General features: G+C 44.3%; 1 protein-coding gene across 7 annotated transcripts in view; it reads right to left on the minus strand.

The window, feature by feature from the left end:
• The window catches only part of LOC147028344 (CYFIP-related Rac1 interactor B-like), a 69,933-nt gene extending 64,386 nt beyond the window's left edge, over nucleotides 1-5,547 (minus strand). For 3 of the 7 annotated variants that reach the window (XM_085878661.1, XM_085878660.1, XM_085878657.1), the window contains exon 1: nucleotides 5,336-5,547. Coding sequence is in view for 1 of the 7 variants with exons in the window: in XM_085878655.1 (XP_085734781.1) it covers nucleotides 1,553-1,598 (46 nt within the window). In the remaining 6 variants the exon portion in view is untranslated. Of the gene's footprint in view, nucleotides 1-1,552; nucleotides 1,612-5,220; nucleotides 5,308-5,335 lie in introns of those variants that run through there. The other 4 variants (XM_085878655.1, XM_085878658.1, XM_085878662.1 and 1 more) reach the window with 3 other exon arrangements.
• Between the last annotated feature and the right edge of the window lie 9,810 nt (nucleotides 5,548-15,357).

Raw genomic sequence — 15,357 nt, forward strand, 5'->3', positions numbered from 1 at the left:
GAAGAGAATGAGAAGTAAGCTTGACAAGCGAGCAAGAAGCGGGTGTCTGACCAGCGCCAACAATGAGACAATTCATCCTTCCCAGTGCTTCGGCAAGCGAGCATGTGGTGCGCATGTGGTGCGCGTGTGGGTGTATGACCAGCGCCAACAACGAGACAATTCATCCTTCCCAGTGCTTCGGCAAGCGAGCGTGTGGTGCGCGTGTGGGTGTGAGCAGCGCCGCCAACAAGTGCGGCACGGGCCAGTCACCAACAACACTAGGGTCTACACCCACGACGGACGATCCCGGTGCCCTCCAGACATCGACTGGCATTCAAGGCTGTTCGCGAGAGGGTGCATGGCAAAGCTGGGGGCTGGCAATGGACGTGACACGCACGCACACATTTCAGGATGTTTTCGCTTCACAGACGACTTTCTGGTGAGCAAGATGATTCTTCCCCCCCCCGCCCCTCCCCGTGAATGATCTGCTGGGTACCCTTGTCTGTGTTTAGCTGTAAGTCAACCCCCGATAAACATCAGCTCTTTATCTCTTTCCTGGCATTTTGATTGATTTTGCTTTGAAATTCGTTCTTTATTTACCTCAGCAAATAAAAAGTTCTTTTTATTTATTTATTTTATCATTAATAAATTATTTGTCGATTTCCAACCTGTCCGTGTTTGTCCTTTCCTTCCATTGGTCTAGCACTGTCCGACCCTAGATAGACTGGGAGGTAATTACCACAGATTTGACCAAAAATCGTCGGCACGCACCAGCGGTTAAAACGCTCGGCCGCCCAAATTAAAATATAATCGAGATAACATTGGTGCTTTGCTGAGGGCGTGCTCCTCGCTTAGGTAACGTGACCTCAAGTTTAACGGAATAATTAGATGGTGGACACTGGAACTCGTGGTTGACTGGGTGGCGTTTATGGTTTTCAAACAACCCACCGTACCGCAACGTTAATTGTGAGTGGTGGCCCCAGGTCCGGCTCTACCGAGGACAACCGGGGATTAATCCGCCTGAGTGACAAGCTGGTCTCTTGGTACCTGTGGCCACAACAATATCTAATATATAAAGTTCTTTTTAACGATTGACTGACTCATGTTAAAGATTGGTACTTTCCCGGTGACGTGGAAAGCTGAAATTGTGTGTGCTGATGGACATTGAGGCCGATACACCAGAAAATTTCACAGAATAGTCGGACAACATCCATAAATGAAAATATAAATAAACGAAAAAGATAAATGAAAAAAAATGAAAAAAAATGCAGGTGAGCGACACGGTACAATGGAGAAGCACGGTAATTGTGTGTGTCGATGGACATCAAAGCTGATACACCAGGAAAAAAAAAAATCCCAGAACCATCAGAAAACATCTAAAAATGAAAATATAAATAAATGAAAAAAATAAATGAAAGGAAATAAATGAAAGATCAAATGCAGGTGAATGACCCAAGACAATGGGGAAGCACGGTTAGTATAGTTACACAATGTGTAAGCACACCCCACTAGTATAATACAAAACTCATTCTAACCACTCACTGACTCAATGACTGATATTTAAGTATGGTACCTTCCGGGTGACGTAGAAAGCTGAAATTTTGCGTGCCTATGGACATCGAAGCCGGTACACTGGAAAATTTCACAGAATTGTCAGACAACATCCATAAATGAAAATATAAACGAAAAAGAAAAAAAGAAAAAAAATGAAACAAATGCAGGTGAGCGATCTGAGACAATGGGGAAGCATGGTAATTTTGTTTGCCGACGGACGACATCGAAGCCGATACACCAGGAAAAAAAAAAATCACACAGCCATTGGAAAGCATCTGTAAATGAAAATATAAATAAATGAAAAAAATAAATGAAAAATCAAATGCAGGTGAGTGACAAATATATATATATATATATATATATATATATATATATATATATATATATATATATATATATATATATATATATATATATATATATATTTTAACCACTGACTGACTGACTGCTATTGAAGGTCAGTACCTTCTGGGTGATATAGAAAGCTGAAATTTCATGTACCGATGGACATTGAAGCCCTGACACAGTGAAAATTCACAGATCCATTGGAAAGCATCCACAAACGAAAACATAAATAAATTAAAATAAATAATTCTCTATGTAAATGTGAACTGTGTCGCACTATCTAGTGGTGGCAGAGGCCATTACAATATCCTTTTTTTACCTGGGTAACGCTGAGGTTAAAGCACCTCTTCCCACTGATAAATTTGTCCTCTTTCCTTCCCCAACCCCAACCCCCAACAGAGGGGCCTGTCAAAGCCTGTCATCATGTGTGAAACATTTCTTGTGGGAAGGGACATCAGGAGGAACGGAGAGGACAAAGGGGAGGGGGGGTGACGTGGGGATGGGAAGGGGGGTGGGGGTAGGGGTTAAAGAACTCTATGCACGAGTACATTTGGCAAACAGGATGACTAATTGGTACTTCAGCGAATTCATGGGTATGCTCTGCTAGTTTTGAATATGCAACATTTGTAGTTTGTCTTTTGCCTTGCATATCATTGTAACATTATGCTCTCACATATAAATCTCTCTTACAATCCACAAAATCAAATATATAAATCTTACAGTAATTATGTTTGCACATATAATGCACCTGCTTGCAGTTTACAATGCACTTGCATAAGAACACACACACACACACACACACACACACACACACACACACACACACACACACACACACACACACACACACACACACACACACACACACACACACACACACACACACACACACACACACACACACACACACACACACACACACACACACACACACGGTATTCAAAGATAAATGTTTGGCCATACATGACTATGCCATTGCAGTTTCGATTTTCACAGTCATGAACCAGCCATTGATTTGGTGAGAAAGAAGGGAAGAAGCTTTGAGCAAAGTGTAAAACAACAGGAAACCAAAGAATTGCGTATAAATGTTGCAGAAGTGAGAGTGGCATCGCAAAGCAGGTGACACTACTCTGAGATCCCGAAAGGTCAAATGCTCCTCCATAGTATTTTGTATATTTAAGATACCATAATTTTACATGTGTATATATATATATATATATATATATATATATATATATATATATATATATACACATACACATATATATATATATATATATATATATATATATATATATATATATATATATATACACATACACATATATTTATCATTGCTATTGATAATTATTAATGTTCCCTCTCTCTCTTGATACCATTCCGAAGAGCTGAATATCGTTCATGCCTCCCCCTCCAACACACCGGTTCTTTTTACCCTGTCCATTTCACAATCACATTGCTTACCCCATCTGTCTGGAAAAACTGTCTGCTTCCCCATCTGATGGCATTGTTCTGTCCAACCATTTCAAATGGCTGTCTGTGGCCATCTGTTGTGCCTGAGGTTGATTTGTATCTTCTTTTCTCTTGAGCCCTAAAGGCAGTTTGTGACTTGAAGCCTCTTGCTGAAACCCTCATTGCCATATCAGAACAAAAATTAAAGGGATGAGCAGAATAGTCCATATCACTGTCACAACAGCACCTGTCCTCAGAAATACTGAGTAATTTGCAGTCCTGGCTGAGAAAATGTATTGTTGGTTCACTACAGTGGGGTAGAGTTTATCATTTACCATAGTAAATTAGTAGGTCGGTCGAACAGAATTTGTAAAGAAGTACGTTGGAGATTAGGGGACGTCTGTGTACCAAGTGAAGGAGATTTGGACACAAGGTGTACATTTACTTTCCAATAATTACAAGGACCAACCAACATGATTATGAACCTGGAATCCCAGCATCCTGAGACAATGGCACGCAGGTCAATTCAGAAGAACTCGTCCTGATTCTTCACTCTATTGTCGAAAGCAAAACCACTCTGCAGGATAAAAGATATGCCACTGAAGATTGCAATGGCTTTTGAGTCTGCTGCTTCTTCTTCTTCTTCTTCTTTCATTGTTTTGGGTTTTATTTTATTATTTTTTTCACTTTCAGTACAAGACCAGAAGACAATCAGAACATTTCTCTGCCTTGACAATACATGAGGCGCCATCTCGTGAAGCACTCTGTGCTGCCGGTACTATCTGCCCTGGCTATTTGGCGATATAATACATTTTCCATTGACCAAAACATCCAAACACCGAACCCCAAGCTATTGCATTCTTACTGGCTGACCCCTGCCCCTTTGTTCTAACTCCCCTTCAGTTACTGTGTCATACCTGTGAGTTCCTCTCCACGTGTCATCTGTCGCCCCTTTTTCTATTCTTTGGATCCACCACTCCATGTCATTAAGCTATCCCACATGCCTTGACACCTGTATTTTTAAAGGTCCACCTACCATCTTTATAATTCACAAAATACAAAGCAAATTCAGACTGACATGGCATCATGTGCATTGAACATAGCATAGATACGACAACATATGTGAGGTGGTCTGTACTTGTTTGTGACGTTGTGTTGCATTTACTCCGAGTATGACGAAGAAGCTCCGATATGAGCCTGAAACTCCGGATAATAACAACACAGTGTGGTGTATAATATATATGTATATATAAAAATAAATAAATAAATAAATAAATAAATAAATAAAAAATATATATATATAGATACATACATTCTTTGTACCAAAACAGGGATATTGAAAGCCAACCCCCCCTCCCCCCCCAAACACCCCCACAGGTCAAAAATCTCATCAAACCTTTCACCCCTTTTTCCCCACGACATACACACTGACCACATTATGTGACATCAAACAGATGGGAAACCGTCGAATACAATAAATTATTAATTTCCATTTGTAGAAACAGCCAGATTGAGGCGTGATGTAACTATATATATAACTGTATATATAACTATACATTATATATAACTATATATCTATCTATATAAACTGTATATATATATATATATATATATATATATATATATATATATATATATATATATATATATATATATATATATATATATATATATATATATATATATATATAATTATCTCAATACGCTGAGTTAGGATAAGAACACAACACAGATCCCTATGTAAGGGCAAAACCGGCTGGAAGTTGAAAATATAAAGAACCTGGAGGGGAGGAGGGGGGGGGGACTGGCATTAAAAGTGAAATAAAAATAAATAATTAAATGCGAAATTATCGCAAAATCATTGCAACCACGAACGAACCCATGACGTACGTTCTCGATCGAAAAGGGTGATTGAAGACTCGGACAAGCAAACAGTCAGGACAGACAGATAGATGGGGAGTCAGGGAAAGACAGACAGGTAGACATGTGACCGCCTTGTCCACACCTTTCCGATGTCCCCCTGTCCGACCGCTCGGCTCCACCGTCCAACGTTGCCTTTATTTATTTATTTACTCTTTCCATTCTCTCTTCCCTATTCCAAGGGTTCCGAGGTGCAGCTCTCTCTCTCACTCTCGCTCTCTTTGTCGCTTCTTCCTCTCCCCATATCCTCTTCTCCCTTCAACAGCCACCCCATCTCTCACCCCCCCTCAACCCCACACTGTGTTCCCACATCCTCTTCCTAACTCCACCCCCCTCAACCCCATCCTGTATTCCCACATAATCTTCAATATCCCCTCCACCCCCCACATCTCTCACCCTTACCAACCCCATCCTGTATTTCCACATCCTCTTCTTCCCTCCACTCCCCCCCCACAACTCCATCCAGTATCCCCACATCCGTTATCAGAGCCCACCTTGCCCCCCATGATTCCCCGCCTCCTTTTCCACCTGACTTGCACATGATGGCTGAGTGTACGCCCAATCGCTATTTGTGATAAATGCAAATAATGAACGACACAGCCAAAAAACATATATAAATAAAATTAAAAAGAAGCTAAACCATTTTGAGGAAGGGGTGAGATTGAGGCGGGGGGGGTGGGGAAGAAGAAGTGGATGGGGGGGGGGAGAAGAAGTGGGTGGGGAAAAGAAGAAGTGGGTGGGGGAAAGAAGAAGTGGGTGGGGGAAAGAAGAAGTGGGTGGGGGGAGAAGAAGTGGGTGGGGGGAGAAGAAGTGGGTGGGGGGTGAGAAGAAGTGGGTGGGGGGGTGAGAAGAAGTGGGTGAGAAGAAGTGGGTGGGGGGAGAAGAAGTGGGTGGGGGGAGAAGAGGTGGGTGGGGGGAGAAGAGGTGGGTGGGGGGAGAAGAGGTGGGGAGGAGGAGGAAGAAGTGGGGGGAGGAGGAAGAGTGGGGTGGAAGACGAGGTGGGGGTGGGAGAGAAGCGGAGGTGTTTGGGGAGGTGGAGAAGAGGAGGTGTTGGGGAGGGGTAGAAGCAGAGGTGTTGGGAGGGGGAGGGTGGAGAGAAGCAGAGGTATTTGGGAGGGGGAGAAGTGGAGGTGTTGGGGAGGGGAGAAGCAGAGGTGTTGGGAGGGGTGGGAGGGTGGAGAGAAGCAGAGGTTTTGGAGGGGCAGGGGGAGAAAAGTGGAGGTTTTTGGGGAGGGGGAGAAGCGGAGGTGTTGGAGGTGGGGGGGGGAGAGGCAGAGGTGTTGGGGGATGGGAATGGAGGAAACACGAGGTAGGGGTAAGAAGAGGAAACCCATATTTTATGAACCCCCCCTGTCCCCACCCCCCTTTCATGCGAATTCAAAATGAAAACAGGACGAGTTTAAATGACATATATCGATGAAGAACAACAAACACAGCATCGCATGCGAGGCCTCTTCCGCCCATTGGATCTCATTTTCCGCAGCGAGTGCATTTTATTTGATGATAACTTCAAATCCATGATGGCCTTTCACAACTATTGCTTAAAGTTCCACTCGAGGACCCCCCGGGCTTTCGGTCATGTGCCTGTACATCATGGACACAGTGACGATGGAGCTGTCCAAAGTACGAGACGACATCTTGAGGCATGTGTGCAGCCGAACCCAAAATACCTACCGAGGACTCCATCCACGATCTGAACCCTCCAAACCTCGTCCCCTCTCCCTTGACCTTCCGACGAGTCCCTCAGTCGGACGAGAACTGAACTCCACCCGGAACCTCCATTTTATATGACGACAACCATGGGATCTGACAGTAAGATGAAATCCAGAGAAAACAATGAATGTGGAGTTAACTTAACCTTCCTCGGTTTCATTCTCCAAACGGATTGATTCATCCTGCTCGCTAATTACAGAGGGGCACACGGGGATCGTTTTCCTCCCGACAGGTTTAATCCCGGAATCCCCGAACGTGTGCACGACAATCGTCACCTGTTCAAATGGCTTGTACTCCCATCGACAGCACTTCAAATCCACATGAACGGTTTGACTTGGCAATTCGTGTCGTGTTCGTCACACGACAATGTGTCACTCGTCACTGTAGTCGTGTGGTGTATTCATTGATGGCTTCTGTTCAGGTCATACGGCCGCTCCTGTCCAGCCACAAGCTTCCTGGCTGAACCTTGAATCTTGCTTTTTCAGTGCTAGTAACTCGTCTCTCCAGCAAGTTGTCTCGCTTTGACACCGACGTCATGGCATAGTGATGCACCATGGTGTCATCAATATCAAAATCATCTTCAATAAATCATCTCCCTCCGTCTGTGAGCACTCCCATTACTCTGATCTAATGGCCACACAAGTTGGCTTTTGACCAAAAACCGATTTGGTGCGTTCTTCTTTCGTGTGCTGATGCAACGCCGCCTGAAGGTGAGGAATTTGTCATTTCACCATGGTGCCGGCGATAACCTCTTCATGAAAGACGCCATGGGATCTATAACATCCACAAACTAATGCCAGTAGATGGGACGGCCAGTTTAAAGTCCATCACAGGGACAGCACGCACGTTGATGAATCACACTGACTGAGACACCTGGATGACGGTTTGGAGCGAGGTCAAGATTTTAACCGAGGCTGCATGGCTTTGAGGCGAGTACGCATACCTCTCGGGCCCAGGTCATCGTTCTGGCCCATATTTAGTCCACATGTTAGACCAACTTTATCTTCGACACTACAAAATGAGCCGAGCGTACGCGAGTTTGAGACTTCCCGAACAAGGGAGGCGCAAAGCACAACTCCCTTTATATGGGACAGTTTCTCTGCATGCAACGCCAACAAAGGGGCTGAAAATTAGTTTCTTGGATTCTACTGGAAGAAGTTGGCTGCAAATTTCAGAAATAAATCCTTTGTCAATGTAATATGTTCCAAATTTCAGAAACTTCCATTTCCGGATTCTTGATTTTCAAAAAAATATCTTAAGACCCCAACAACCAATTAAGCCCAAAAGACCCTGCATATCCTCCAGACACCAATAGACCTTCTACAGTAATACTTGATGGTCATCAGCCACAATCAAAAGGGCCCCCATTGGTTCACGGCCAATGTCAAGGAAAAAGGGCACAAAATGGAATAAATAAATAAATAAATTATTATTTTTTAATGTTCTCATCTCATTTTTCAGCTTAACGGCAAAGAGAAAAGGCCCCACGTGGCAAAGAGAAAGGCCCCACGCGGCAAAGAGAAAGGCCCAACACGGAAAAGAGGAAAGCCCCACGCGGCAAAGAGGAAAGCCCCACGCGGCAAAGAGGAAAGCCCCACGCGGCAAAGAGGAAAGCCCCACGCGGCAAAGAGGAAAGCCCCACGCGGCAAAGAGGAAAGCCCCACGCGGCAAAGAGGAAAGCCCCACGCGGCAAAGAGGAAAGCCCCACGCGGCAAAGAGGAAAGCCCCACGCGGCAAAGAGGAAAGCCCCACGCGGCAAAGAGGAAAGCCCCACGCGGCAAAGAGGAAAGCCCCACGCGGCAAAGAGGAAAGCCCCACGCGGCAAAGAGGAAAGCCCCACGCGGCAAAGAGGAAAGCCCCACGCGGCAAAGAGGAAAGCCCCACGCGGCAAAGAGGAAAGCCCCACGCGGCAAAGAGGAAAGCCCCACGCGGCAAAGAGGAAAGCCCCACGCGGCAAAGAGGAAAGCCCCACGCGGCAAAGAGGAAAGCCCCACGCGGCAAAGAGGAAAGCCCCACGCGGCAAAGAGGAAAGCCCCACGCGGCAAAGAGGAAAGCCCCACGCGGCAAAGAGGAAAGCCCCACGCGGCAAAGAGGAAAGCCCCACGCGGCAAAGAGGAAAGCCCCACGCGGCAAAGAGGAAAGCCCCACGCGGCAAAGAGGAAAGCCCCACGCGGCAAAGAGGAAAGCCCCACGCGGCAAAGAGGAAAGCCCCACGCGGCAAAGAGGAAAGCCCCACGCGGCAAAGAGGAAAGCCCCACGCGGCAAAGAGGAAAGCCCCACGCGGCAAAGAGGAAAGCCCCACGCGGCAAAGAGGAAAGCCCCACGCGGCAAAGAGGAAAGCCCCACGCGGCAAAGAGGAAAGCCCCACGCGGCAAAGAGGAAAGCCCCACGCGGCAAAGAGGAAAGCCCCACGTGGCAAAGAGGAAAGCCCCACGCGGCAAAGAGGAAAGCCCCACGTTGCAAAGCAGAAATCCCCACGTGGCAAAGAGAAAAGCCTCACGTGGAAAAGAGAAAACGATGCCCATGACAACTTCACCTCATTATAATCAATTGGGATTTTTTGTGATTTTATTTTTTCCAAACGTCAGGGTTTTTCAAGATATCACATTGAAACGTACACACATTATTTGTAAGCTTGTGTGGTATATGTGAATAAAATCTGGTCAAAATTAGTCAAAGGTCTCGGTCAATGCCTTTCAAAACATGTAAAACACCTATTTGTCGGCAATTAAAAAAGATGTATCAACAAAATTTGTGATGCACAACATTCAATCATGTAAAACACTTGATCGGTCAAATTTTCAAAATTACTGTGCTCATTGCAACTATTCTTTTTTTTTTTGAATACCTTGTCGAGGCTCGTGTGAGAGCTAACACACAACGCACAGCAAGGGGGGCATGAGACAAGAGGCGAGGGAGTGGGAAGGACAGAACAGTGGGGAAGAGACATTCGGAGATCTGTGGAAGGGAGAGGGATGGGACGGGGAACATGGGGAATAGAAGATGGACATTACAGGTACTTTCAGGAAGGAAAGCAGGAAATTTGAAGCAGGTGGGCTTGGGTGCATTATCGGGGGTATAAAAGATCAAGGATTTGGATGTGGGATGATAAGAGGTGGTGGTGAACAGCTGTTTTGAAGGCCTGGAGGGAAGAATGGGAATGAATAGAGTAAGGGAGTTTATTCCAAAGGCGGGGAAAAAGAGGAATAAAAGAGTGAAGGTGAGCAGTGATTCGTGATTTTGGTAGTTTTACCAGAAGGGGGTTGTTGGCGGACCTTGAGCGCCCTGCGGAAATGTGGTGGGGACTAATCGCAGAGAGAGCAGGGGGGGGCGAGGCTGGAGAGGAGACGGTAGAAGACAGAAAGACCACCGACCAACCTGCGGTGATTGATTGAGAGGCCCAAAGACTTAGCCTCATTGCGGGAGATGCCAATGATCCGAAATGCCTTGGTTTCTTCAGCGTGAAGCCGAGAAAGGTGGGAGGCAGGAGCACCAGCCCAGAGGGGAGAGCAGTACTCCATCAGGCTGTGGACAAAAGCTTTGTAAGTGGTCAGGAGCTCAGGTGGGCCGAGGAAGGAATTTGCACGACAGAGGATTCCCAGTCGGCGACTGGCTTTGGAGGTGAGGTTTGAAATGTGGCTTTCACAGGAAAGGTCATGGCAGATAATGAGACCCAGAAGCTTGAAAGAAAGGACTTCTTCCAGAGGATTGTTGAGAAAGTGGATGGGGGGGGGGGTTCTAAACGGTCCTTTCAAAGAGACATAGTGAGAGTGTGAGATTTGTCCGGATTGAAAGACATGTTCCATGTGCTGGACCAGTTTGTGATTTTATCCAGAACTGCAGTGAGCGAAGAAGCTGCTGCTTGCCGGTCTGAGGGATGACCAATGGTACGGCAGAGGGTGGAGTCATCAGGAAAGATAAATAGAAAATTTTCCAGAGTCGGAGAGACGGAGGATCAGTGGAAGATGGTGACCCTGTCCAGTCAGCTTCATCGTTAAATTCCGGCTTTACTCAAATGGAACATCATCTTTGCCCCAAGTAAGTGCAAGGTGATAATGCTGAATCAGAAGAAAAAAAACCCTGTAAAGCAACACAATCCCATCAGGAAGGTGGCCCCCTACTTGGATCCATCTGGCCATACCTGTGTATAAGGCTCACATCGCTAATACTATGGAATATGCTTCTCTCACATATATATCTGCAAGCGAGACTCTCGGGAAGCTAGAAAACATCCAGCAGCATGCACTGGTGATTATGAAGTCACCTCCTGGCACAATTATCCCACAGAAGAGCAGTCTTAGGTTGGTTCAAATATACAGGATGTACACAGGGGGTGCATCTGAGCTAATACAATCAATACTACCTCCTCCAAACAAGTTAGTGAGGGTAACTCAGTGAAGACAGAGTACGAGTGGGTCGGCTGCTCAGCATGTTATGGGAAGGACAGTCAAACCACTGATCTTTCCATGAGTGTGACCAAACTTACCTGCGAGCCACAATCTCTGTGCGGAACCATCTTCCAGAGATTGCTGGGCTCCCACACCACATCAGCCTCAAGACTTTGTCAAAGGGCCCACCATCGTTTGAGCAAGACATAATAATTAATGTAATGTAATCTTTTGACGAAAATGGATGATGTAGCTCATATCACAATTTTGTCACCATAATCACCCACTTGTCCAAAGTCATTTGCATTACTTCCATATAATATAATTAAATATTTCACAACTTCACATTAACTCTGATAAATACTCCACCTTTCACAGAAGATGATGGAGACAATTTTTAAAACTATACATTCAAATGTAACAGATAATTATAATATTAAATCACACTAAAATAAGCAATTTGGTGTCTGTCTGTCTGTGTGTGTGTATTCCTAACCGTGATACATTCGGTCGTTACTTATCCAATGTCAACCAAACTTCATAGGAGGATGAAAGGTCACGAGATGGAGGCTGTTGTGTTGATTTTCCCTCCTTCACAACGAGGTTTTCTGCCTTGGGAGAAATCTGTGTTGAGGTGTATATCCATGTTAAGATCCCCAATCATGGCGTTTTTCCAAGGCTGCTACGAATAACAAAAGTAATAACACCAGCAATAATTTTCCCGTATCATCCCTCTATATGGATTTCTACTGCTCTCCATGATAGCACAACATTCATGTTATTACAAGACAATATTAATACTAATAATATCCCCCCTTCCCAAGGGGTTTTTCCTCCTTGGACAAATGAGGCGCCGCGAGGAGTGATGTAAGGGACACATCAGCCATTTTGGAGTTAATGCCATATAGCACTATTTTAACCCTTACCCTATCATCCGAGCCAATCATCATCATATCATTAAAAAATGTCGCTTACATCACTCCCCCTCGCGGGGCCTCAAATGGTGTGTTAACATGTATAAATAGCTTATTGTGGAGCACCCCTACCAGAAGTAAAACAAAATTATATGTCAAAAACATGTATGATTACCTTTTTTAACAGTCGCTACTGCTGATTAACACAAAACTGAAAGGAAGGAAACCAGACTTCTTGAGACACAAGCCTCGATCTACTGTCATCTATATAATTCAGAGAGGATAATACCATGACCTTTCCTGCCGCTCCCGTAGAGAGGGAGTGTACTAGTAGTTAAAAGCTGAAATTTATGCAAAGATATTGTCTTTCCCAAGTAAGCTATACAGGAAGTGACATCAGCACAAGGCAAAGCATTCTGGGTGTAACTAAGATTGCAGCCAAAACATCAAGTGTGCTGTGGAACAGAAGCCTTTGTTGCAGTGAGTTTTAAAAAAATGACCATGAATGGTGAACAATCTTGAGAATGCTCACTTGCAACCAACTGGTGTCAGTCATGCAAAAATTAAACATGTAATTTGGAATTGAAATTCTTTGGAGAATTGCTTGATTTATATACATGGAAAATTGCAGAAGAACTAGATATGGCTGGAAGTGAGGAAACAATCATTCTCACTTTTTGTTCAACAAGGCTAGTGCAATGTGAGGACCAAAAGACCTTGGGTTTGATCAAAAGGCAACTTGTGCGACTGTTGAAAAGAAGTTTATGAAACACAACCAGAGGGGAACGATTTATTGGAGGAGATTGTGACGTCTGATGACACCTGGGTCTATCATTTAAGGAGCAGGAGCTGTTATGCTGGGAGTCAAAGCACACCAGCAAGGAGTAAAGAAAGACATTATTGGTCCCCACTACCACCACAATAAAGAAGTATAAAAATAATTTAAAGTAAGGTATGAACCAAAAGGTGGTAGAAATTTGGCCTGAACGATTTAATTGAAACGGTAATATTAAAAGGTGGGGAAATAATTAATGTACATTATGACACAGACTTATTACACAATGAAGAGCCAACCTATTGCCAGATATCCAGGTACGCTATCTTGGGCATGACGTTTACTGCATGGGAATGTTTGCCCTCATACAGCAAATGTGACCTTGACTGCTCTCACACAGATGGGCAAGAGGTTTTCAATAATTTTTTTCACCCATCGTCCAGACTTGTCAGCTTGTGATTTCCATCTCTGGCTCATACAAAGAACATATGTGTGGCATATGCTGATTATGTCAAAGCACATGCCCAGAAATGGCTGCATGCCGATCTAAATTATGTCGAAGCAGAAGGCATAGATGTGCTTTCTTTCTCACTCTCTACTAATTGGCCATCATGTTTGATCGTTTTATAATGAACCTGGACCTACATTCCAAAAATCTTCACCACGGTGTGTTATCCATTTACAGAACAAACTTTTGTTTTGTCCCTAAATTCTGCTGTTGGTCCTTAAATGCCCCCTCTCTTTCTACTGTTCCTTTTGTTCAGTTACATTCTGATCTGTCCTATGTTCTAGCTCCTCCATAAGCCTTGACAATATACAAAAAAAAAAAAAAAATAGGACCACTACACCTGTCGCTTATCTGGGTCCTAACCTAAATGTTGTAACCCAAATTTGGCAGCATTCTGACTGGTGGGTCTGGAGAGGAAGGTTTTTAAAGGAATTTATGCGATCGCCATTTTGACGCATTTCTGGTCACGTGATCAGCATGACCTCTGCAATTTAACATTAGGACGCTATCTGAATGTTATCACCAAAATTTGGTGATATCACAAAAAAGTCGGCCATTTTGACACACTTACAGTCAAGTGATCGGCATGACTTTGGAAATTTAACATCCCTACCCTGGCCTAATGTTGGTAACCCAAATTTGGTATCATTCTGACTGGTAGATCAGGAGAAGAAGATTTTTTAAGGAATTTGCGTGACCACCATTTTAACACACTTCCAGTTACATGATAAACATGGCCTCCACAATATAACATCAGGACCGTGTCCTAATGTTGTAACCCAAATTTGGTAGCATTCTGACTGGTGAGTGTGGAGAAGAAGATTTTTGAAGGAATTTACACGATTTTCCCAAAAATTAACGAAGTCGGCCATTTTGACACTTCCGGTCATGTGATCGGCATGACCTCCGCAATTTAACATCCCTACCGTGGCCTAATGTTGAAACCCAAATTTGGTGGCCTTCTGACTCGTGGGTCTGGAGAAGAATATTTTTGAAGGAATTTATGTGATTTTCCCAAAAATTGACTAAGTCAGCAATTTTGACGCACTTACAGTCAAGTGATCGGCAAGACCTCCGCAATTTAACATCCCTACCATGGCCTAATGTTGTAACCCAAATTTGGTGGCATTCTGACTTGTGGGTCTGGAGAAGAAGATTTTTGAAGAAATTTACGATGTCGACCATTACGATGACCTACTTAAAGTCATGTGACCGGAACGAGGTTTGCAATCCCTGCTACATCAGGAAAGGAATGTTGCGGCAAAATTTCAGCTGGATCGGCCGAGTGGTTTGGCCGGAGAAGTCTGAAAAGGGACAGATGGCTGGACGGACAGATGGTGAGCGATGACAATACCTTATCTGGAATGTAAATTCCAGATAAGCTTTAAAAAAAAAACATCGTCTCCCAAAATGTATTGTGGGATTCTTCCACAACACTCAGGCACAAACCTTGCAGTGATTGTCAAGTCTGTTTGAGCCAGTCGCCCAACATTACTCAGTTACAAGGCATTACTCAGTTACAAGACCCTTTTGACCATTACTCAGTTACAAGGCATGAGACTTGGTGGATTAAAAGCCAAATTGATGGTGTCTCAAAAATAGCCAGGCCCAGTGGTGCAACACGGCGGCAACTTGAAGCCCACCTGCAAAAGTGTAGCCAAAGATCTGGCACACGTGGAATGACAACAGCATCCTTCTGGCTGAATCAAAGGAGCGAGTCTGTCTTCCTGCACCCTCCCTTTATCAAGTGGGACAAAATGTTTGTGCTCTTCACACAAACAAAAAGGATAAATGGATAAAATGATCAAA

Source organism: Eptatretus burgeri, chromosome 4 (genome assembly GCF_056783735.1).
Source record: "Eptatretus burgeri isolate ZD-2024b chromosome 4, Ebu_testis_v1, whole genome shotgun sequence".
NCBI classification, from domain to species: Eukaryota; Metazoa; Chordata; class Myxini; order Myxiniformes; family Myxinidae; genus Eptatretus; species Eptatretus burgeri.